Source organism: Peromyscus maniculatus, chromosome 12, assembly GCF_049852395.1.
Source record: "Peromyscus maniculatus bairdii isolate BWxNUB_F1_BW_parent chromosome 12, HU_Pman_BW_mat_3.1, whole genome shotgun sequence".
NCBI lineage: Eukaryota > Metazoa > Chordata > Mammalia > Rodentia > Cricetidae > Peromyscus > Peromyscus maniculatus.
In genome coordinates this window covers 2,777,992-2,802,694 of record NC_134863.1, presented here as the reverse complement: position 1 = coordinate 2,802,694, position 24,703 = coordinate 2,777,992, and the positions used below count along the sequence as shown (strand labels likewise).

General features: G+C 38.1%; 1 protein-coding gene across 15 annotated transcripts in view; it reads left to right on the top strand.

Moving 5' to 3' along the window:
* Dnm1l (dynamin 1 like) overlaps positions 1-21,668 on the top strand; it is a 57,081-nt gene extending 35,413 nt beyond the window's left edge. For 5 of the 15 annotated variants that reach the window (XM_006993019.4, XM_006993023.4, XM_076548372.1 and 2 more), the window contains 14 exons: positions 393-513; positions 2,388-2,519; positions 4,786-4,992; positions 8,867-8,987; positions 9,166-9,321; positions 9,553-9,642; positions 11,699-11,791; positions 14,542-14,598; positions 15,186-15,263; positions 15,555-15,587; positions 17,165-17,341; positions 17,502-17,611; positions 19,576-19,735; positions 19,961-21,668. In XM_006993019.4, coding sequence (XP_006993081.1) covers positions 393-513; positions 2,388-2,519; positions 4,786-4,992; positions 8,867-8,987; positions 9,166-9,321; positions 9,553-9,642; positions 11,699-11,791; positions 14,542-14,598; positions 15,186-15,263; positions 15,555-15,587; positions 17,165-17,341; positions 17,502-17,611; positions 19,576-19,735; positions 19,961-20,017 — 1,592 coding nt within the window. In that variant the 3' untranslated portion in view covers positions 20,018-21,668. The remainder of the gene's footprint in view (positions 1-392; positions 514-2,387; positions 2,520-4,785; positions 4,993-8,866; positions 8,988-9,165; positions 9,322-9,552; positions 9,643-11,698; positions 11,792-14,541; positions 14,599-15,185; positions 15,264-15,554; positions 15,588-17,164; positions 17,342-17,501; positions 17,612-19,575; positions 19,736-19,960) is intronic. The other 10 variants (XM_015986540.3, XM_042258951.2, XM_076548374.1 and 7 more) reach the window with 3 other exon arrangements.
* The last annotated feature ends 3,035 nt before the right edge of the window (positions 21,669-24,703 follow it).

Below are 24,703 nucleotides of genomic sequence, written 5' to 3'. Positions count from 1 at the left end.
GACTCAGTGGTTAAGAGTACTTGCTAATCTTGCAGAGGACCAGAGTTTGGTTCCCAGTACCCACATCAGTCAGCTCACAACTGCCTATTACTCTACTGTAATAGATCCAACACACTCTTACAGCCCCCATTGCATGCACATACATAGAAACCCACATACACATAATTTTAAAGTTATTTTTAAAAATTACTCGTGAAAACAAATTTTAAAATTGTATGCCATATTTAAACTTATTTCATATAAAATAACTAGAAGCAAATATTAGAAAAATATTTCCAAAATGATGAAAGTGGCAGTGTGTTAGGTAGAAATATAGATGAAGAGTTTCCTTTATTGAATGTAATGCTTTTTTTAAATGAATCTCTCTTCCCCCTCCTTTTTATATTTACCAGGGCGCAGAACTCTAGCTGTAATCACCAAACTTGATCTCATGGATGCGGGTACTGATGCCATGGATGTATTGATGGGAAGGGTTATTCCAGTCAAGCTTGGAATAATTGGAGTAGTTAACAGGTTAGCGATTAAATGGAGTAAGGATGCTGAAGAGTTGATTCAGTGGTTAAGAACACTTGTTAGTTATTCTTACAGATGACCCAAGTTCAATTCCCAGCACCCACATTGAGTGACTCAACCATTTGTAATTAGAGCTCCAAGGGATCCAACACCCTCTTCTGTCCTCTGAGGATACCACCAGCATACATGTGCATATATAAACATGTATGCACACATTTTCACATAAATAAAAAGAAATGTTTTAAAGAATGGGATAAGAGTCACAGCATTCCCATTTCAAAGCAAGTCTGAATTTTTGAAAATGAGTCTGAAATGTGTTGCTGCCCTGTGTTCCCTCTTGTTCTGATGCTGGTATTGCTGCAAGGTCACTACATTGTAAAGAGACAAGAGCCTCTGAGCATTTTGGAGTTTTGGTGGTGGTGGTGGTGGTGGTGGTGTTTTTTAAGAATTTATTAGCATGTATGTGGAGGTCAGAGGACAGCTTGGCAGGAACCAGCTCTCCCCTCCCCCCGTTTGGGTTTTGGTGTTGAAACTCAGGTGTCAGGTTTAGCAGCAGGCGCTCTTACTCAGAGTCGCGTCAGTGGCGCTTTGGAAAAAATGTCCTTCCTCTTTCTTTTTTCTCATGGAAAATGTTTCTAAGATAATCAGTGCCACAAAACGGAAGATGATTTAATAATTACAAATTCTTTCCTGCTACTTATGTATGGGAGTGGTATTGGTAAAGAGAAAAAATATTATCTAATTTGTACCCACTCAAGAAAATTTAAAGGTGGTTGGATTTTAATGATTGTTTTAATACCATATCATTAGTAATGTTGTGTAATTGCCAGGATGTGACTTGGAAACTTTAAAGATATATCCAAAAAGTTGCTGATATTAAAAATTATAGGAGCTTGGCGGTGGTGGCGCACGCCTTTAATCCCAGCACTCGGGAGGCAGAGCCAGGCGGATCTCTGTGAGTTCGAGGCCAGCCTGGACTACCAAGTGAGTCCCAGGAAAGGCGCAAAGCTACACAGAGAAACCCTGTCTCGAAAAACTAAAAAAAAAAAAAAAAAAAAAAAAAAAAAATATATAGGAAAAAAACCAACTACTGTTGAGTGCCCATGTTTTATACATTCTACAGTGAGCGGTTTGCAGTGGCATCCTTGGAATTCTCACCGAGAAGTGCTGCTAGCGGGAGGCAGTGCTGTGCTCAGGGGACAGTCTCTTAGGTCTCAGTTTCTACACAGTAAGGAAACCAGTTATCGGGAGACCCAGTGCTAACTCCAGTTTCTACGTAGTCTGGATATAATAAGGTTTAAGTCACTTGTAATAAACCTCAGGTCATTTAAAAATGAAAATAGTTTATTAAGTGATACCTAAGGTCCATTCCAATTGTCTCTGTATACATTCCTTTCTCACCTAAGGACAATGTCCAGCTAGTCTCTTTTCAGGCAAGTATGTGCTATATATACTACTGAATCCTGTATTTGTAGATGATTACACTTCAAGTTAACTTCTTTATCTTGGTAGAATTTAGTCACCTGCCGATTAGTAAAATATAGCTGATTAAGGTATGCTTACATTTCTATATCAGTCTACAACTTACTTAAGGATCCTGCTTTTGTGTATAGGTTAACAGTAACCATGAAGCTGATACTGTTCAGCTTAAGGCAAACAGTTCCAATCTTGGCTGTCTGCCTTCCTTGATGAGTTCATTGAGACATCAGTGCCCTGAGGTGTAAGGATGATGCCTGTTGTAGAGAATCACTCGAGATCTAAGTAAACAATCCGTATTAGAAGTCAGGAAACACTGCCTGGTGCTAACACTCATCCAGAGTGAGAGAGGACAGTAGTGGCTTCAGTTGAACGAGTTTGTTATTTTTCCACCATAGGAGCCAGCTAGATATTAACAATAAGAAGAGTGTGACTGATTCAATCCGTGATGAATATGCTTTTCTTCAAAAGAAATACCCGTCTCTGGCCAACAGAAATGGAACGAAATATCTTGCTAGGACCCTGAATAGGTAACATTTTCACCTTTTGAAGCTGAAATGTTTTCATTTTGCCCACAGGTGTCATAGAATGTTCCTGTTTAATTTCATATATATTTTCATACTGTTCTTTATAACTTCACCTCTGAGTTCTTGTAAAGCAAATGTCTCTATTTTTATTGGGATGTTTGGTATTAAATCATGTTGTCTAGAATGAGTATTCAAATAATTTTCTTAATGAGGAAATGTTCTGGTTTTTTTGTTTGTTTGTTTTTAATTTTCAGTTCAAACTCATTTCCCAAATTACTGTTATGGTTAAATACTCAAAATTTACTCAAACATTTTCAATAGTGTTTACAATCAAGTAGCAATAGCAACAAATCTTTGGAAAGTCCACCAAAGGGAGTTTACACTTTGTTGAGGCCCAGATCCTCTGGAGTGAAGATTCCCAGTTCATTTAAAGTTGATCTGGGTAGGGTCTTCCTTTATCCTTAACCTCCAGGATGAAAACAGCACTCTCAAAATCATTTAACTGACCACATGTTCACAAAGCAGCATCAGTGATTTGGGTCTTGGAATTGGATCATAGCCAAGGAGTATGCTCATCCCTTTATGCAATTTATAGCCATCTATGCCTGACTTTTTGAAGTGTCACCCAATAAATATCAAAATACTGATCTGTTTTATGTGGCCCATGAGAACAGCAGCAAGCATCTGGACAGAGGCAGTGGCCATTGTGGAGTACAGGAAGCTTTGGGGACTGATGCCAAGAGGGCAGTAGCAGCCACAGTACCCTGACTGAGCAGTTGGGAAGATTTTGGCAGTGAATTGGGTTTTGAACTTGACTAAGATATCAGGTGACTTCCTGACACTTTAGATTTCATGAATTTAATTAAATTTTTCAGTTATCACATGATATGCTTTTTAATTCAGAATTTCTTTTACTATTTATGATAGAAATAACAAGCGTTCATACCTCCTATTCTGAACACCTACTGGTTTATAGGAACTAAAAAGGCCTTCCTTTTATAAAAGTGACTGGAGAGAAAACCATGTTCTCTTACCCTATACATTGAAGGCAGATGAACTTGTATCTTAGGAAGACAGATTTAGGGCTGGAGAGATGGCTCAGACGTTAAAGAGCACTGGCTGCTCTTCCAGAGGTCCTGAGATCAATTCTCAGCAACCACATGGTGGCTCACAACCATCTGTAATGAGATCTGGTGCCTTCTACTGGCATGCAGGCATACATGCAAGCAAAACACTATATACATAATAAATAAATAAATCTTTGAAAAATGGATTTACTTAAAAAAAAAGAAGACCGATTTATTATACTATGTTGGGTACTTGTTGTAAAAGATAGGTTATTAAACTAAAATTATAGGTAGAATGGACTGAGTGGCTTACTTTAGATTACAGTGACATGAAAATAATGTGCATTGTTTTAGTTTTATTTGTGGCCTAACAACCACTACAGAGTAAAGGCATATGTCAAAAGTATTGACCAAAAGAGCTACCTTTGTGATTTTTTTTTTTTGTCTCTGTCTCTTTTTTAGTCTAAGATTGCTTCATTTCCTGTTCTTGTGATGGGGGCGGGTGTTAAAAATTTGTTTTCTTAAATGAAAAGAGAGTACTTCTGGCAGCAGCGGAGTTATAGAAGGTTTTCCCCATATACCATGTGTGTGGTTCTGTAGCAGATTGTAACTAGCTGTCCTATAACTCACTTCTGACACTATTTATGTAGAGACAGCATCACATCTTCTAGGTTAAGGCCTCAGATTTTTATAGGATTTCCCTTCTACTTCAGATGTCAATTGCCAGCAGAGGTTATTATGGCTTGTGCTTCTTAATAGCTGTAATCCCTGGAATAGGCAATAGGCCTTAATGAACATTTTATTTATATATAATAGAAGATTACTATAAAGGATACAAGTGAAGCAGTTAGAAGATAGATAAGGTAAGGTATTGGATATTGAAAACTGAACCAGAGCTTTATACCCTCTCTGAGCATGCCATGCTCCAGAACCTTTTGTTAGTTTCATGAACTCTGTGTTTGAGTTTTCATGGCCACTTCATTATATGGATATGATTGATTACCTCACTGGCCATTAGTGATCAGTTCACCTGGGATGTTCACTAGTCTTTACGGAAGCAGACACCAGTCCTCAGACACTTTGAAGAGGCTTTAAGACCTAAGTACTAGGAAGTTTTCCCCTTTATACATATTTTTCATTGACTTGTTTGAAGTATCAGAATCCGTAATTTTATGCTAAACCCCGCTTTTCTGATCTTTTAGGTTACTTATGCATCATATCAGAGATTGTTTACCAGAGCTGAAAACAAGGATAAATGTCCTAGCTGCCCAGTACCAGTCTCTCCTGAATAGCTATGGTGAACCCGTGGATGATAAGAGTGCTACTTTACTGCAGCTTATCACCAAATTCGCCACCGAGTACTGTAACACTATTGAAGGAACCGCAAAGTACATTGAAACTTCGGAGCTGTGAGTAAGACATTTTTGTGAAGATTTGGTTACTTGGATTGAGAGGTCACTTTACCTATAAAGTGACTTAGATCATCTGACTGTAGTTTATTATTTGTAAAACAGGAATATAAATTTGTAGAAATGATAGGAGGAGGATTATTGTATCATATTTGTAAACTGTATAAACATGGTAAAAGTTACAGGTTTTTTTAAAAAGCAACTTTTTCTTTTCTTTCTTTCTTTTTTTTTTTTTTTGAAGAGATACCACACTGTGTTGCTCAGGCTGGCCTCAAACTCATGATCCTCCTGCCTCAGCCTCCAACATAGCTAGAGCTGTAAGACCATTCCATAATATCAGGCTTTGAACTTTTTTTTTTCAATTTTTAAAATTAAATGTGTGTGCTGTCTCTCTCTCACACACACAAGAGACAGAGAGAGACAGAGAGAGAGAGCGAGCAGACATGTGAAGGTCAAAAGACAAACTATCAAAAATTGGTTCTCTCCTGCCACCTGTGGGATTGAGGGATTGAGCTTGGCTTGTCAGGCTATTGTTGAAGCATCACTACTCACTATTGTGTTAGCTTTGCCCAGGGAGGCACAAATGAGCTTCTAATCACCCCAGCTGTACATCAGTGACTGACTTCACCACAGTTCAACTTGATGGGACTAATGAGTATGTCAGGCTTGTTTACAGAACACATGGAAAGAGTTAGTTAGAGAAGTGTGGGTAACCTCAAAATAGCTGCATCCATAGCATGTTCTACCCTATGCTGGTTGGCAACCTCATGGATTCTGCATCATGTGTCCCACTTTCAATCACCTTTTCACTTCCCTTTTCTAGTCTCACATCTCCCAACATGGCTTGCAGCTAGGGGAAGGAATAATTGCTGGAATCCCTGGTGAGACTCTCCTGAGCATCTATAGCAGTGGTTCTCAACCTGTGGGTTGAGACCCCTTTGGGGGTTGAACAACCCTTTTCACAGGGGCCACCTAAGACCATCAGAAAACACAGATATTTATATTACGATCATAATTGTAGTAAAATTACAGTTATGAAGTATCAGTGAAAATAGTTCTATGGTTGGGGGTCACCACACGAGTCATTAGGAAGGTTGAGAACCACTGCTCTATAGGGAGTATCAATAGCTTCACTGGTGCTGCCGTAGACCTGGCTACTCTGACCTACACATTTCTCTACATATCTCTGTTTGTAAGACAGATAAATAAATGCCTGTATTTTATCAGGTGCTATCCATGGTACCTTAGCATCATTTCTTCAAATCAATATGTCATAAACTATTACTAGCAGAATGTAAAAATACCTGACTCTAAACGTTCTCCCTCTTTCCCTCCCTTTCTCCTGCCCCATTCATATACTTATTAAAAAAGAAAAAACATGATTTAAGGATAATTCTAGGCACACAGGAGATTGCCAACAAATGTACAGAGGCCCCATGCATCCTTCTCTCTCTCTCTCCCCCAATGTACACAACAGAATGAGAAAATGCACCATCCAAGTGGTATTGTTTTACAGGTGTGAGAGATGCAAGGGTGAGGACAGTCACAGGGGCTTATGCTAATGTACTAGAAGGACTCTGAGGTCGAACTGTGATGGGATTGGTTCTCTGCAAGGAGCCCTGAGTAGTTCATAAGCGAGGCTGTGAAGGTAAAGCCCAAGTTTTAGTGGAGCCTCTAAATGTTTGAGATGCTGAGACCATTTGGCCATCTGACAAGCTGCAGGCCCAAGAAAGTCTTTGTATACTGTGGGGTCACCCAAGCCCTTTGGAATCCAGATGATTCCATTCATGAGCCCAGATGCTGGATATGGAGCCACAGGATTTGATACTTACTCTGCTAGGTTTCAGTCCTGCTTTGATCTCATCTTTCCCTGCTGTTTTATTCCCCCCTCTATAAGTAGGCAGACTAAAAATGATGTTTACATATCTAAATATAAAATTTTTAAATGAAAAATTCAGTGTTTCATGACATTTGGAAATTATATAAAATTTAAATGTCAGGTATGTGTTTTATTGCAACACAGCTATACTCAAGTAAATTTTTACAGATTGTCTGTTTTTGTACTTACTGGCAGATTTGGGTAGTTGCAATAAATACTGAAAGGCATGCATATTTATTATCTAGCTTTTTAAGGGAAAAAATTGTCTCACTTCTAGATTTTGTGAATCAGCAGAAACAAATACGGTATTCTTAGAAACTGATAAGATAGCTGAAGAAAAGTAGGGTAGGATAAGCTATTAATTTTTTGTTGCCTGAAGCCTTATATCAAAGTCTACTAAAAAAACTAATAACCTATTGAACACAATATGCACAACATAAAATCAATATTTTAAAAAATCCTTCATATATCTTAACAGTGTACTCTCAGAGAAAGAAATTAGGAAAAATACTCCACTCAGATAACTCAAAAAAAAAGTTAAGTATTTAAGAAAATATGTAGCCAAAGAGAAAGACCTCTACAAAGAGAACTTAAAGACTCTGAAAGGGGAAACCACAGAAGATACTAAGTGATAGAAAGAACTTACATGCTCCTGAATTGACAAAGTTATTTTGAAAATGGCCATGAAACCAAAATTAATTTACAGACTTAATGAAATACCTATCAAAGTTCCGTCATATTTCATGGCTTTAGAAAGTACTATATAAGCATTTGTATGAACCACAAAGGCCCACATGCCAACCTCAAATTATACTGTAGAGCTATGGTGATAAAAGACAGTCTGGTACTGATATAAAAAGCAGACAGATGCACCGATGGAATAGAATAGAGGACCCAGAATTAAAATGAGAAAGCTACGCCTGTTTAATTTTTGACAATGGCAAAAACATTCATTTGATAAAAGATAGCCTGTTCAACAAGTAGTACTGGCAGAGCTGGATGTCCACATGCAGAATTAATTTGGATTCTTTCACCTTATAAAAAGTAAATTCAAAGTGGACCAAAGACCACTGGAGCTCTAGGGAAAACAGGGAGTACACTTCAAGACTTTGTGGTAGGCAAGAACTTTGTAATAGAGCAAAACACAGAAACTAGTCTCGAGTATCACCATATGGGGACAACATGAGAATAAACATTTCTGCACAGCAAAGAAACTATTAGCAGAGCAAATAGCCCATAGAATGGGGGGAAAAGTCTTTTCTAGCTACACTTCAGACAAGAGACTAATACCTAGAATTTAAAACCAATTGCAGAAATTAAACACCAAGGAAATAAAAATTCTAATCAGCAAGTGGGCAAATAAATGGGATAGTTTTAACAAAATCACATAGATGGGCAATAATTGTTTTAAAAAGTGTTCAGTATTTTGCAGTGTGACCTCACCCTAGTCAGTGGCCTTCATCAACAAATTCAACAAAATGTTAGAGAGCAATCCTTATTCACTGCTGGTAGGGGTGTGAATTAATATATCTCTTGTGAAAATGAGTTTGGGTATTTTTCAAAAAATTAAAAATAGTACTACCATATAACCCAGCTATTTCCCTCCAGGGCATAGCCCAGAGAACTCCATGACCTCCCATAACGATAACTGCACCTTGTGTTTGTTGTTGCTCTATTCACTATAGCAAAGAGTTGGAATCAACCTGCTTACCCATCAACAAATGAATGTATAATGAAAATTTGGGGCAAATGTAAATGGAATACTATTCAACTCTAAAGAAAAAAATCACAAAATTTGAAAGAAAATTAACGGACAGATGGACTTAAAAAAAGAAGCCCTTATTCACTGTTGGTGGGGTATCAATTAATACAGCTATTGGATTTATGATGAAGTTTTCTCAGAAAATGAAACAACCCCAAAGCTTAAAGAAAAATATAACTTGTAGTTTATTTTCTTTATAGCAATGCGTAATCATATAATTTATTGCTTTTCAGATGCGGTGGTGCTAGGATTTGTTATATTTTCCATGAGACTTTTGGGCGAACCTTAGAATCTGTTGACCCACTAGGTGGCCTTAACACTATTGACATTTTGACTGCCATTAGAAATGCTACTGTGAGTATGCTTAACGAAAACGAAAGAGGGTAAAGCTTGATTTGTATGCATGTCTTAAGTTGATGTACAGTTCATTTTGCTCTTCAGAAAAAAAGGAACAAAAATGGGATTATTTTTTATTCTTTGAAAGACCTGATTATCATAGCTACAGTAAGAGAGTTAAGTTCTGTCTTTTCAGGGTCCCCGTCCTGCCTTATTTGTGCCTGAGGTTTCATTTGAGTTACTGGTCAAACGGCAAATCAAGCGTCTAGAAGAGCCCAGTCTCCGGTGTGTGGAACTGGTCCATGAGGAAATGCAGAGGATCATTCAGCATTGTAGTAATTACAGTACACAGGTACCTGTGAGATGGGATAGAGCCCATCAGATCAGCCCGGCTTTTCAGAGCGGGAGGAAATGGGCTGCAAGTAAACTCACGAGTTCCCTTACCTAGGAGTGACTTTTAAATGGTGTTCGTAAATGTAACTTCCAAATATAATTCAGTACTTCAGTGATTATTTACTTTTCTTTTTTTTTTTTTAATTTTCAATTAAACAAACTAACATTTTTGTTTCTCTGTTATATATAGGAATTGTTACGGTTCCCTAAACTTCATGATGCCATAGTTGAAGTAGTGACTTGTCTTCTTCGTAAAAGGTTGCCTGTTACAAATGAAATGGTGAGCTACTGCCTTGTTTGAATCACCATTAGCAAAGGTTTAAAGTTTCATTTGTGTTTTTTCCAGTATAACAACATTTTGATTACTTCAAGCATGTTTCCTAGTGTGCTGTGCGAATCATAAGTATTTAAGTCTTATTTCCAAAGAAAGTTTTTTAGTAATTCTAGTGCACAGTATTTTTTGATATTTTAATCATTACTAGCCGGAATTCCAAGTTTCATGAGGACAGAATATTGTTGAAGGTCTCGGGTAGCTGCTTCTGTTCTGTGCTGCCATTGATCATCGTGGGAAATTAGTCTGTCTCTGGACTCAGTACCAGACCTTTACAGCAAGCTCACAGAAGCACATGAAACAAGCAGCCCACATTCGGCAAGCCAGTCCTATACAGCAAGCTCACTTTTGTTCTGAAGCACAAGGGACAACCCACATTCTGCTTGTTCTATGACCTGATGGTAGGAGTTAGTAGTTACTATAGTGAGATGTACTTGTCCACCCTATCCCCATAAAAAAAGCTAATATTGCGAGAAATATAAGCTTCAGCATTTGAAATTACTGTTATGTCCCTAATTGGCTAGCAGTTTTTTGTTTTCCTTCTGGCCACTAAAAATGCAGTCAAGTCTTGGCTCAGATTACTGAGCCTCACTTGAAGTTTATAAATAGTATTCTTGGAACTGTTGGTGAGTGGCTGCTGAGTGGTTGCTTACTTAGCGGGATTACTGTCAGTCAGGTGCCTAAACCTGATGTCATACTCTGCCCATCAGTGTCCTAGAACTACTGAAATGTCACGTCACCAGCTCTGCACCATTGAGTGATATTCTGGAACTTGAAACGGTACAGGGCAGTCATAAGAGCCTCAGTTCCTTTTGTACTAGCTGCAAAAGAAATCTTTTGTTTTTTTTCTCAGCATATTTTTATCTGTATCCTGTGATTTAACTAGAAGCATTATAACCTTGGCCAGCAAACAACTAATGGGTTAACGAGTAGCTCACCTTGTGCAGTAGTTCATTTGGTACTTGATAAATAATGTTTTAATAATTTTTCTTTTGTTCATAATTGGCAGTAGGGGAGTCAGTTTCGGAGAAAAGCTGCAACCAGAAACATTTAGAATAGAAGATAAAAACGCTCTCGCTGGGTGGTGGTGGCGCACGCCTTTAATCCCAGCACTTGGGAGGCAGAGGCAGGCGGAACTCTGTGAGTTCAAGGCCAGCCTGGTCTCCAAAGCGAGTTCTAGGAAAGGCGCAAAGCTACACAGAGAAACCCTGTCTCGAAAAACAAAAAAACAAACAAACAAAAAAAAAACTCTAAAGGTGACCATGGTCCTGTATACAATCCCTTACCCTCACCAGTATTTCTGTAAGCAACCCTGCTGAAACTCAGTGCATCATTAAAGACAAGTGAAAGAAAAGGACTGTGAAGTGGGAAGAGAGATAAGCAAGAGGCGGAGGGGACAGGAAGAGTAGTGGTGAATGTGATTAAAGTACATTATAAACATGTATGAAAACATCACAAGTAAAACCAGTTATGGATAACTAATACGTATTAATTTTTTAAAGATTAAAAAATGATGTAAGCTTATTCTCCGTAAGCTTTAGGAATTCAGTAGAAGAATGAAAACATTAATTTTCACTTTTCCTTTTGATTGCTGTCTCATTAGACTTGTAGCCCTTTTGATTTTAACTGTGTGCTTCATGGTTCATTATTGGAGTAAAATTAGCATCTTTCACTTATCCCTAATTATGAACTGTTTCTTGTTAAAAGTTGGAACTTAAAATTGCATCAGGTAAATAACTTTTCCCAGAAATAGGAAATGACTTTGAAGCTCTCTTAATGTCATTTTTCCTTTCTAGAAGTGCAATTTTAAATCTGAAGGTAAATAATTTAGAGTTAATTATCATTGGGCATAGAGTATTATTTGGAGTATAGTCATCAAGTATTAAAAATGTTTCTTATACATATTCAGTATTGTCTGTATAATAAGTTTTTTTATATTTAGACTTCTCAAAGTTAGTTTAGACTGGCATATTTTTGTACATTAGCCTTATTTTGTTTTTTGTAGGTCCATAACTTAGTGGCAATTGAGCTAGCTTATATCAACACAAAACATCCCGACTTTGCTGATGCCTGTGGGCTAATGAACAATAATATAGAGGTGAGTATAGTGATCATTTTTCAGAGGTTGGAAATCACCTCCAAGTAATTTCATACAAGAGATGTGACATATTACTGCTAGTTGTATGCCCAGGAAATATGTAAAGTCCTTACATTGCTTTCTTAATTCTAGCCCTCAAAATCACCAGGGACAATGATTTTTTTCTTTATAGTTAGGAAAAAAAAAGATTTATTGATTAGTGTTGAAAGATGGTCTTGCTCCTTTTCAGTAACTATAAGTGTGTAAAACCAAGTGAATGTTTATAATTGAGGGGCTTTTGGCTCTGCAAACTTTGAAAGAAACATTCTAAGAATTAACTAAATTCATAATTTGGAAAAGTAGTAGATTGTGCACAGTAAAGCCCCCTACCCCCTTTTTTTAAACACTCAGAAAGTGTTTTTTAACACCCAGAAATTGTAGGCACATATGGGCTGCACTAGAGAGATAGCTCAGTGGTTGACAGTACTAGCTGTTCTTCCAGGGACCTGAGTTTAATTTCCAGCACTCAAATGGCAGCTCACAACCATCTGTAACTCCAGTTCCAGGAGATCTGACACCTTCTGGCCTCCATAGGCACCAGCATGTATGTGGTACAGACATACATGCAGGCAAAACACCCATACACATAAAATAAAAAATACTTTTAAAAGTAGGCACACTATAGAACTTAAAGGATGATTATAAATATTATACATACATACATACATATATGTGTGTGTATGTGTTTATATATGTATAGTATATCTATAAAGGGGACTTATCAGAAGGACTTACAAGCTATGGTCCAGCTAATCCAACAACGGCTGCCTATGAACAGAAAGTCCAAGAATCCAGTAGTTGTTTAGTCCATGAGGCTGCATGTTTCAGCTGGTCTTTGGTATATACAGGAATCACAAAGAAGTAGGCTCTAATGCCAGTGAAGGAATGGACCTGATAGCAAGATGAGAGCAAGCAGGCAAAAAGAACAAAAGCTCCCTTCTTCCATGTTCTTATATAGGCTTCCAGCAGAAGTTGTATCCCAGATTAGAGGTAGGTCTTCTCACATCAAAAAATCTGGATTAAAGATGTGGCTTCCCAGGTTAGAAGTGGATCTTCCCACTTCAAATGAAGCAAAAATCCCTGACTGGTATGCCCCTCTTTTTGGGGGGTTTTAATTAATTCCAGATATAGTCAAGTTGATAACCACCATAACAGGATTTCAGATTAACACTGGAAATATAATCTCTGCTTCTTACGACTGTACCAAAGAATTCTGTGTATGTTACCATTTAATCTTTAACCCTCTGAAATTAGATATTGTTGCCAGAGGAAATGGTGGATTAGAAAGAATCAAGCCACATCTGCTGGAATCTAGCTGGTGGTTTTCTTGGTAGGATTAGAATTGTCATTTTCCAGATTGCTCTGCGTCACTCTCAAAATGAACGTTTTTTAGTGTGTTTTCTTCTGAAGATTAAAATCCACATAGTTCTATCATTTTATATATTTATTATTTATCATTTTATCACTTGATAACCCATGAAAAAATAGAAATGGTTTACATTTTTGCTATAAAAAGTTTTATAGCCGGGCGGTGGTGGCGCACGCCTTTAATCCCAGCACTTGGGAGGCAGAGGCAGGCGGATCTTTGTGAGTTCGAGGCCAGCCTGGGCTACCAAGTGAGTTCCAGGAAAGGCGCAAAGCTACACAGAGAAACCCTGTCTCGAAAAACCAAAAAAAAAAAAAAAAGCCGGGCGGTGGTGGCGCACGCCTTTAATCCCAGCACTCGGGAGGCAGAGGCAGGCGGATCTCTGTGAGTTCGAGGCCAGCCTGGGCTACCAAGTGAGCTCCAGGAAAGGCGCAAAGCTACGCAGAGAAACCCTGTCTCGAAAAACCAAAAAAAAAAAAAAAAAAAAAAAAAGTTTTATATTTAAGAAATCATTTTGAAACTTTGTGAACTTACAGGTCTTTGCAAGCTTGAGGGTGTTGATAAAATGTTTTCATTTGAGGGGCAATTTTGACATGAATTTAACTTATATCAATTTTCCAAATGCCTATAAGAGACTTATTACCCTTGTCTTTATTTGTCTATATCTACTTGTCTTGGTGCTTGGATATTGCAAGTGCTCAGTACATGATGACTTGAATCTAACATTGTGTCTACAGTTTTGTAACATTTTGATAATATAACAATGAGTAATTGATCAGTCTGATGAAAATTAGATAGGTGGCAGTATTTCCAGGAGTTGGTATTTTTTAAAAGGATAACCCTTTTTTAAAAACAGACCTTTAAGTTAGGGGGTTTTTGTTTTGTTTTGTTGTTTTTTTGTAGTCTGAATGACCTTTAGGGTTTTACATTTTCTATGCTGTATATACTTCAAATTCTTCATAGTATGCTGAAAGCCTATATCTCACATTCATGTTGGGACAGTTTCAGTCAATGTTTCTTAACTTCCTGAAGGATATTTATCTGCTACCCTTCATTTGGGAGTCCCTGGTAAAGGGAGCTGCTGTTGGTGATGCTGTGTTGGATCCCTCAGCAGATGTGTTTGGACAGAAAACAAACAAGCATAGGGAAGCGTTAGGGTTGGGGATTTGTTGGTTTTTTTGTTTTTGTTTTTGTTTTTGTTTTTTAATATAATCAATTATGGCATAAGTCCCAAGAGGAATATGATAAATCTGTTTCTCCACACTTTTCAACTAAAATGAACATGTTGTAATAGGCCTATCTCTCAATATTCTGATAATCACAAAAACTTGGTTACATTTTATAGGAACAAAGAAGAAACAGGCTAGCAAGAGAACTTCCTTCAGCTGTATCACGAGACAAGGTAAATAAAGAAAATTGTTTTTATAGTATATTCCCCACACCCAGAGGTCAGCCTCAGCCAGGTTTATTTCTATGTGAGAATGTGTTTTCTTCCTCTATCTCTAATACTTTAAGGGTGTTAGAGTAAGAATGTAAAAGTTTTAAAAAGCTTTGAATGATTCAAAAAGAAAGATGGCTTTGAAGTGTCAAGGACTCTTTAAGATTCAGATTTGCTCAACAGTGATTTTATTGTAAGGGAGACAACTTTGTATGCAGCAGGTGTTACTTCTTGGCAGTGACTTTGAGCAGTTGTTGTACCTCTTATCCTGATCCTTGTCAGAAAGGCTCTCAGTAAGTGATCGCTCAACCACAACCACCAAAAGGAGCAGCAGCTTTAGATTTAGGTTTTCTTACTTGTTCATCTGTAGGAAAACTTTAATAAGTGGCAGTGCTGTAGGAAATAAAGCAGAGTACAGACTCTTATCTCCGTGGGTACTTTTGTTTTCATACTTTACTATTTTGTTATAGGGGGGAAATTTTGTCTATAAAATGTTTCCAAATGCATTTTTGGCATCCTTGATTTTTCCCCCCCTGCATTTTTGCCTTTAGTCTTCTAAAGTTCCAAGTGCTTTGGCACCTGCCTCCCAGGAGCCCTCCCCTGCCGCTTCTGCTGAGGCTGATGGCAAGGTCTGTTCTCATTCCTAATCTAAGCCTGCATGCCGAGTTTGGAGACAGTATGCTGAATAAAATGATATTAATTTGGGGTATTGTGTTAGACTATCTTAAATCCGAATTTTTTAATTGTGTAGCAAAGTATATATCCAAGTATTGTTGACTTGCTTTCCTTTGCTTGCTATATAGAAGCTATACATAGAAAAATAATTCTAAAAGGAAATTATCTTCTACTTTTAAATTTTCAAGCTATTGCTATTTAAATCTTGCTTGTTAAATTGCATGTTTTAACATATCTTTTAACAGTTAATTCAGGACAGCAGAAGAGAAACTAAAAATGTGAGTCTCTTGCTTTAGAATGGAAATGTTGGTGCCTTTGGTTCTCACTAAAATACTCTTCAAATTCATCAAAAACTTGTTTGTACAGTAACCTCCATGTCTTGTTGTCTGTGTTATGGTCTTAATGTTCCTTTTATCTAACCCATGTAAGGTGCCATTAGTCTAGCTTTAACGCTGTTTTCTACTAAAAATAGCCTTTCCTACCTCTGTTACCTCCAAGATTAGCTTCCAGTGTCTTCTTTTGGAAGAGATTAGGATGTTGGAGCTGGAAATGGACTCTGGGACATTTCCTCTGTAAAGATCTGAGCTCTAGCCGCCTCAGTGCTTTCCTGTTTCCCATCAAGTTCTATGTTAATGTTAACTCTAAATACAGAATTTCATGTGGGCTTTCAAAGCTTAAGCAAATTCAAAACATGGAAACTGGGAGAGTCTTATTGATTCTTGATAATATTTTTCATAGAAAACCTGGGTAGAATATTCAGGCCTATTCCTTTCCCCCTTTTTTCCATTACTTACTTTCTAGGTTTGTTTCTCACCCTCTGAGCCTTACAGACATCATCTCTCAGCCATGGTCTTCAGAGAACCATGCAAATCACCACATAAGTTTCATTTCATTTGTGGTTCACTTTCCTTATGATTTCATTTAGTTTATCATAATTCATGTATGTTTAATAAACACTAAAAATGTTATTTACTCAGTAACACCTACATATAAACATCACTTGTATATTTTTGACACCGTGACAATTTTTCAAATTTGAATGATTCCCCAAACTGCTGTTTTTCTTACAAGTACCATAACAGTCTTCCACTACATTTATATGACTCAGTTCTATGTTTAGATGATCTTAAAGCTCTAAAAATGTCTCTTAAATGTTGATATATTTTGTTTTTCCCACTGTAGCAAATAGTCACTTTTTTTCTTTTAGTAGTCAAGAGTCAGAACCCCGAAAATAGGGTTGCAGAAACAATTGTGGTGAAGGGGAGCAATGGATTCTCTCACTGGATCCTTTCTCAGGAGTGCAGACTATGAGGGAGCTTTTATGTTGCTTATGGTACATTTCACATTCTAGGTAGCTTGTTAATGTGATAGTTGGGTCTAAGGATGTAGTCTTCTTTTATTAAAGAGGTCTACTTTTTATTTTGACTTCAGGGATATAAACTACTTTTAGAAATATGTAGAGACATGAGCTCACAGCTCTGTAAGCTTAGTTCAGTGGTTAGTATTGAAGATTACTTTGATGAGATGGAACCAAGTAGCAGTTCTGTTTTCTTGTTTGTGATTTTAGTCTAGTATTCGAAGAGTGAAGAAAGATGCAACATTTTGAAAAGTCAATAAATGATAAATAAAAAATAAAAATTAGTTAAATGGGACCTGAATTGGCTATTGGCTTGCAGACAGCTTCAAACAGAATCTCTCAAGTTTCTAGAGATGTATGCCATCATCTGTGACTTCATTATCTATTTGAATAAATTCCAGATAGGTACTACCTGTATGTTCTTGATTACCATCCAAGAAAATGAACTTCATCTGTTGTCAAATATACAGAGTATAGGTTTGGAACGTGTGTTTTCAGGTTGCATCTGCAGGTGGTGGGATTGGAGATGGTGGTCAAGAACCAGCAACAGGCAACTGGCGAGGAATGCTGAAAACTTCAAAAGCTGAAGAATTACTTGCTGAAGAAAAATCAAAACCAATTCCAATTATGCCAGCAAGTCCACAGAAAGGCCATGCTGTCAATTTGCTGGATGTGGTAAGCCATAACAGTTTGATTTAAATCTACTGACAAACCAAGTTAGTAGCAGACAGTTTCTAATCAGAAGAAATTAAGGTGTCAAAAATTTTTCTTTTAAATATTAAATGTTGCCACTTCAAAATAGCACAGAAGTAATGTTTTTCTTTTATCCTTTTAGCCAGTTCCAGTTGCACGAAAACTGTCTGCCCGTGAACAGCGTGATTGTGAGGTTATTGAAAGACTCATCAAATCATATTTTCTAATTGTCAGAAAGAATATTCAAGACAGGTCAGTATTAATATATAAATACTGCTGGATGAGTTCATGATCTGTTTTTAAAAATTATACATTTAAAATTTTAGATTAGCTTTGATTCTAAATCTTAACTGTGATAGCAAGACTTATTAGTCTATTGACATGGAATGATTAGGATATTATATATCAGCTGGAAAAAAATAAGAGGATCTAGGAATATTGATGCATGTCTGCAATCACAGATATTGAATATATATTCAGCCTCAAGAAGAATGATCACAAATAGAAGGCCACCGTGAAATGCCCCCCACCCCTACCCCAAGTCTCAAAACAAACTAATTAGAAAAGGGTAGCAGTGTGGTTTCCATGCTACAGTATAGAATTAGTTTAGTACAGTATTTATGAAGCCCTGGATTCAATCCCCCTTGGTGCTCTGAAAAAATTGAGAAATATTCTTGTGAAAAAATTCTGAAAAAATTGAAATAAAATATGGTTGACAGTTTAAATTTATTCAATATAAAGCACACCCTTTGTTAATAATAGCTTATCTTCCTCACTTCTAATACACCATATTTATGAATTAGCCTATTAGACGTTTCATGTTAAATGGGAACACAATAGTTATTATGTGTCCTTTTCTCTGGCTTCCTTCACTTGTGGGTGTCCCTCTCTTTTTTAAAAATATTTAAGAATTTCTTGTGTTATGATCATTTTTCCACTCTCCGTCCCCCAACTCTTCCCAGACCTATCTCCCTCAACCCTTTCTCACCCAAACGTTTGTTTTCCCTTTCTCAATCAAGGCCAGTTTGTGCTGCCTAATGTTGTTGGATGTATGGAGTTTGGTTGACTTAAAAGAGGCTACCCTCTAACCCTCTCCCAGCAGCTGAGAATTTCCAGTAGCTCCTCTGCTGGGGATGAGGCTCTGTACCTTACACCCTAATCATGCTGAATTTTGGTCTGGTTTAGGCTAGCACTAGTCTTGTACATGCTCTCACAACTGAGTTTGTATTTGCAGCTGCCCTGCTGTGTCCAGAAAAGTTTCCTTGTCATCCAACACGCCTTCCATAGTGATCCTTGACCCTTGGGAAGAGATATAGGTGCACTATTTAGGGCTGAACATTGTGTAATGTCTTATTCTCTGCATCTTGGCCACTTGTGGGTCTCTATGTTAACCACCATCGACAGCAAACAAGATGGGTATAATGATAGGTCATTATGAACTGGTTTAATACTGTATCCATTTAGTATCATAGTGGTAGGTCCTCTTCTAAGGTCGTTGACCTGTCTAGCCATAGGTTCTTGGCCCAGTAATGGTGCCAGGTGTGGGATTTATCTTGTAGAGTGGGCCTTAAATTTAGTCTACTTGACAGTGTGTTTTAAAGCTTGTTCATACTATAGTATGGATCAGCACTTCCTTTTTTTATAGTTGACTATAATACTGGATTATATGCTATACCAGATTTTGTATGTCTCCTCATCACATTATGGATATTTGACTTTCAGTTTTGGCTGTTAAGAATAGTAGTCAATGTTGTGTTTATAGATGGGATAAAGATTAAGTGAAATTAATGAAGCTAAAATATCAAGGACTGTGGCTTTGCTTAATGTTACTTGAAGGTATCTCTTTTACTAAGTATATTAAATATTCATTTATTCATATTTACTATTTTACGAAGCAATACTCTTTAAAGTCTAAAGCAGTGGTTGTCAACCTTCCTAATGCTTCCTAATACTGTGACCCTTTAATACAGTTCCTCATGTTGTGGTGACCTCCAACCATAAAGTTATTTTCCCTGCTACTTCATAACTGTAATTTTGCCAGTGTTATGAATCAGAATGTAAATATGATATGCAGGTTATCTGATATGTGACCCCTGTGAAAAAGTCATTTGACACCCCCCACCCAAGGGTGGTGACCCACATGTTGAGAACCACTGGTCTAAATTTTTTTCAATAGAATTATTACCAAAATGTCACAATTTTACTTTGCTTTGCAGTGTCCCAAAGGCAGTGATGCATTTTTTGGTTAATCATGTGAAAGATACTCTTCAGAGTGAATTAGTAGGACAACTGTATAAATCTTCCTTATTAGATGATCTTCTGACTGAATCTGAGGACATGGCACAGCGTAGAAAAGAAGCAGCTGATATGTTAAAGGTAACTATTAAGTTTTTTTTCAATTTTTCTCCCTGGAATATACACATACAAAATTTTTAAAATGCATTCTGATCTTGTTCCCCACCCCCACTCATTGGTGCCTGATTAGATTCAAATTTCAAAGAAGATACTGCCTTTCTTTTTTTAAGCATTGAAATGGAGACATTTCTTTACAAAATTCAGATTAACACCGTAACTGAATTTTTTTATTTCTTTTAAATGCAGGCATTACAAGGAGCCAGTCAAATTATTGCTGAAATCCGAGAGACTCATCTCTGGTGAACAGAACTGTTTAACACCCAGACTTTGTTGACTTGAACCTGCTAGCTACTGCCTACCTGAGTAGAAGTTTATTTATGAACTCTTATGTATTGCAGTGTATGAATTTGCTCGTGTGAAGACTGGCTATATACAAGCTGAAAAGTATACTCTGCATTACAAAACAAATCACATTTAATTCACATTTTTAAAGTTTCCTGTGATACATGTATATCAAGTCTATGTCTGTTTCAGTCAAACTTACAAGAACAATTGATATTCTAGTTGTACAAAGCAGTTTGCGTGTGGATATGATGACCCATGTAACTTTTTTTTAGTCTTAAAGCTGCAACCGTAGTCCAGAAAGCTCCAGGACATTTCATGACTATAATGCATGCACTATTATATAGACTGATTGGGCTCTAAAAGATGGAGCTTGGCAAGTTCCTCACATAATCAATGTATCCACTTATCCTTCATTTTCATAGTCTTAAAAAACAAAATTCTATAACCTTTGCTGTTTTAAGAAATGTGTAAGAGCTGAAAGACTCAAAGATGTAGGAACAGGCTGTGTAGTTAATGGTTTATCCACTTCTGACTCTACACTGCCCTCATGTATTAAAAATTAAAATATACTTTGATTCATAATTAAGCCTGAAGACATAAATTGACTTCCTGCATTAAAAACTATTGGGAATTTACTTGGTAACAGTGGCCGGTCATTTTATTTCTAAAAGATCCAATGATGACCTAAATTTCCCTTAGTTTACAAGTAAGAGTAACAGCAATTCAGATACACCCTTAAAGCATTGGGCTCCAAGACTCAAGTAAGGTAGGACCTAAAATTCTACTCTGTACACATTAATAATGGCCACTTTAGTTCTATACCAAGAGAAAACATTCAAATAATGGTATGAAACCACTAGTGGAACTTGGTGACTTAAAGAGAAACACTTGGACATACACATATACCTAAAAGCTTATAGACTATTAAACTGTATTCAGAGGTTGAGGGTCATGTTTACAAACTGGAAATTGCCTGGGCAACTCATGGTATAAACAGCATTAAAATTTTTTCAGTCCTAAGTGAAAATCTTTGGTGTATCTAGTTCTGTCTCTAACCAAATAATACATTAGTGTCAAAAATATTAAAATTTCTTTTCAGGTTATACCCGGGCATTTTATGAAGTATTATTAGCAAGGAAAACAAGAACATGTTATCTTTAGTTTAAGATACCCACGTAATAATCTCAAACACAAAAAGGTCCACTTCAGTCTGATGATAATGTGTTAATAGTACCAGCTTGACAGTGAGTGCACACTGCCTAAGTATGTTAGCACTTAAAAAAGTACCCTGCCATCCAACTATTAGGTATCTATGATTTATTTCTTAAGAGAGATGACTACCACTGTAGCCTTCTGAATTTGTAAGGGGGAAATGCACCTTTACCCAACATTTCAAATAGATTTTAAATGGAAGACATTAGCTTTAAAAATGTGCTACCATAGTGTACTTGTTAGCACTACACACTTTGTACAAAGAAAACAGAAGCTGCTTTTGTGTGCTTTTACACCGAGCTGTGTTCTGAAACAGGAGATAATCTCTGGCATATTTATAAGACCACTGTATGTTCTTTCTGTGTAAATAAAGCTGCTGGTATGAAATGACATTAAAGTTTGCCAGTAAATGACTTTTTCCAGACTTGCCTCAGGAAAAGGTTTAAATAGCTGTATCTTTTAGACAGCTGGATCTACTTCCTAACCTAACAAGTCAACTTGTATTGCACCAGAAGTTTTATGGCATATAGCATGAATCTTAAAGGTACTTATTAATAAAATCAAACCTGGGCCAGGTATTGGGGTGAATGCTGGAAGATCAGAGAGACAGAACAAGCCACAGCTACCTCACCTCACCAGTTCCTCAGCTGATCCTGTTTCCTCAGACTGGATACCTCTGAGTCCTCATCCAGAATAAATCTCAGCTGAACTGCTGCTCGAAAGCCTGAAAGCTTAACCAGCCAAATGCTTCTAGTTTCTGGTCTTCATGCCTTATATATCTTTCCTTTCTACCATCACTCCCTGGGCTGTATCCTTGAACAGATGGATTTCTGCCTCTGAAATGCTAGGATTAAAGACGTGTGCTACCACTGCCTATCTATGTATAATATTGTGGCTGTTCTGTCTCTGACCCCAGGTAAGTTTATTAGGGTGCACAATATTTTGGGGAACACAGTACCACCACAATGGCATTTTCCTGTTACATTGTCACCAACAAGGCCTTGTTAATCTCCACGTCTACAGATTGAAGAGAGAAACTTGCTCCAAGTAACCCAGTGGTGAGTGCTCAGAACGTGAACACTGCACTTTGCTGCAGACTTCCAGAAGCTGTTCAACACTTTCTGCTTCACTTGCTCCCTGTGCACAACCCCATGACACTCTCTTGACTTACAGTCTGGAGAATTCACTTGCCTGGTGTATACAAACCTAAACTAGTCTGACCTCCAGATTTCCTTCATCTTTGTTCTCCTGACTACATACTTGGTGAGACACTTTTGTTCTTTGGTTCCTTAAAATGCCTGCCAAGGAACCCACTGACAAAAATAGGCAATTAGGAGTAAATAGAATGATACTGAAACACAGGCACAGAAATGGAAAACTAAACTACAAATGAAATCTAGTACTGATTTGTGTTTTGAGAAAAAACCATTATTACAGTTTCTATTAAGAACCATTGCCACGTCTAACTTCTTTTTAAGATTTTTTTTTTTTTTTTGCTTTTGAGACAGGGTTTCTCTGTTCTGTTTACTTCTTAGCATCACTCAAAAATTTGTTTCCAACAGATTTTTCACTTCAAAACAAACTAGAACCTTGCCTAGTTTATAGAACTGTTTCTATAACACTACTGAAATCAGTAAGTGCTCTGCACCTTACATAATGTATAATTCCATAGACTTCATTTCCATCGTACTTCTTCATCAGTCCAAGAAGCAAGATGGACAGATCTTTCATAAGAATACACCATAGGGCGGAGCCCAGCAGCCGTGACAGGCTGCGCAACAGGTTCGCGGCAGACAGCCAGACTGACACCTGACCCGCCCGGCGGCAGCGGCCCGTGCACGGGTATGCGGAGAAGGAGGAGGAGCAGCAGCGCGCCAGGTGCCAGATGGCTGAGAGCTGCAAGAAAAAGTCAGAACCATGATGGCTCAGTTTCCCACAGCTATGAATGGTGCAGAATACCAAATAGTTAAGATTCTGTTAGTGCTACATTCCAAGTAAGAAAACTAGAATTGTATCAATTATTTAAAAATTGGATACAGGCCCGGCAGCAGAGACAAGCAGACACAGGTAGGCCCGCGGAGGCGGCCCGCAGAGGTAGACGGGCCCGGCGGTAGCCGGCAGACACATTCAGGCCCAGCAGCGGCCCACAGAGGTAGACAGGCCGCGTGGAGACAAGCAGACGCAGGTAGGTCCCGCAGCGGCAGTCCGCAGAGGTAGACTGGCCTGGCGGTGGCGGCCGGCAGAGACATACAGGCCCGGTGGCAGCCCGCAGAGGTAGACTGGCCCGGCAGCAGTGACAAGCAGAGGTAGGTAGGCCCGCGGCGGCAGCCGGCAGAGACATACAGGCCTAGCAGCAGCTGTCAGGGACATACAGGCCCGGCGGCGGCCTGCAGAGGCAGACAGACCCAGCGGCAGCTGACAGGGACATACAGGCCTGGCGGTAGACCGCAGAGGTAGACAGGCCCAGGGACGGAGACAAGCAGACACAGCTTGGAACAGGGACACCTCTAACCCCAACACCTGGGGAAGAAGCTATCTCCGTGGGTCGGAACCAGAACAAATCTGAACACTCCGTCTGAGGACAACCCAGGGCCCAGCTGCTGATCCTGTTAAATCCAACAACTTGGAGGTGTTGGTGAGACTACCCCACTCAGCTGAAACCCATCTGGGAGAGGATTCAGATCCCTACAGTTTGAAGTCTGAAGAAACAAGATCAGCTGAGGAGTTGACAAATGAACAAAACGTGACCTGGGAACACAGAAGAAGGCGCTACCCAGCCACCAAACCAGATCACCAGAATCATAAGTATATACTTCACCGACTGAAATCAGCTGCCCCTGAAGAAATAGTCCAATAGCACCAATTTAACCAAGAACCCCTACTAAACCAAGACTAAAAATTAGAACAAGAGAGGCACTCTCAGACACAGACACCACCTGCACCGCACAGAGGAAGATATATGTAGAAGTCCGTGCAAAAATACAGGCAAAAACATAAAGACCTATATGGCAACATCAGAACCTAGTGATTCTACACCTGCAAGACCTGAACATACCAAGACAGAAGAAACAGAAGAAATCAACCCTAAAAATGACTTTAAGAAGATGATAGAGGCCCTTAAAGAAGAAATAAAACATTCCCTCAAAGAGGAAATAAAAACTCCCCTTAAAGAGGAAATGAAAAACTCCATTAAAGAGGAAATAAAAAACTCCCTTAAAGAAAGGGAAGAAAAAACGAACAAGAAAAAGCAATTAAACAGATGAAAGAAACATTCCAAGATCTGAAAAATGAATTTGAGACAATAAAGAAAACACAAGCTGAGGGAATGCTGGAAATAGAAATCCTGACTAAACGAACAGGAACTACAGAAACAAGCATAACCAACCGATTGCAAGAGATGGAATAGAGAATCTCTGACACTGAAGACACAAT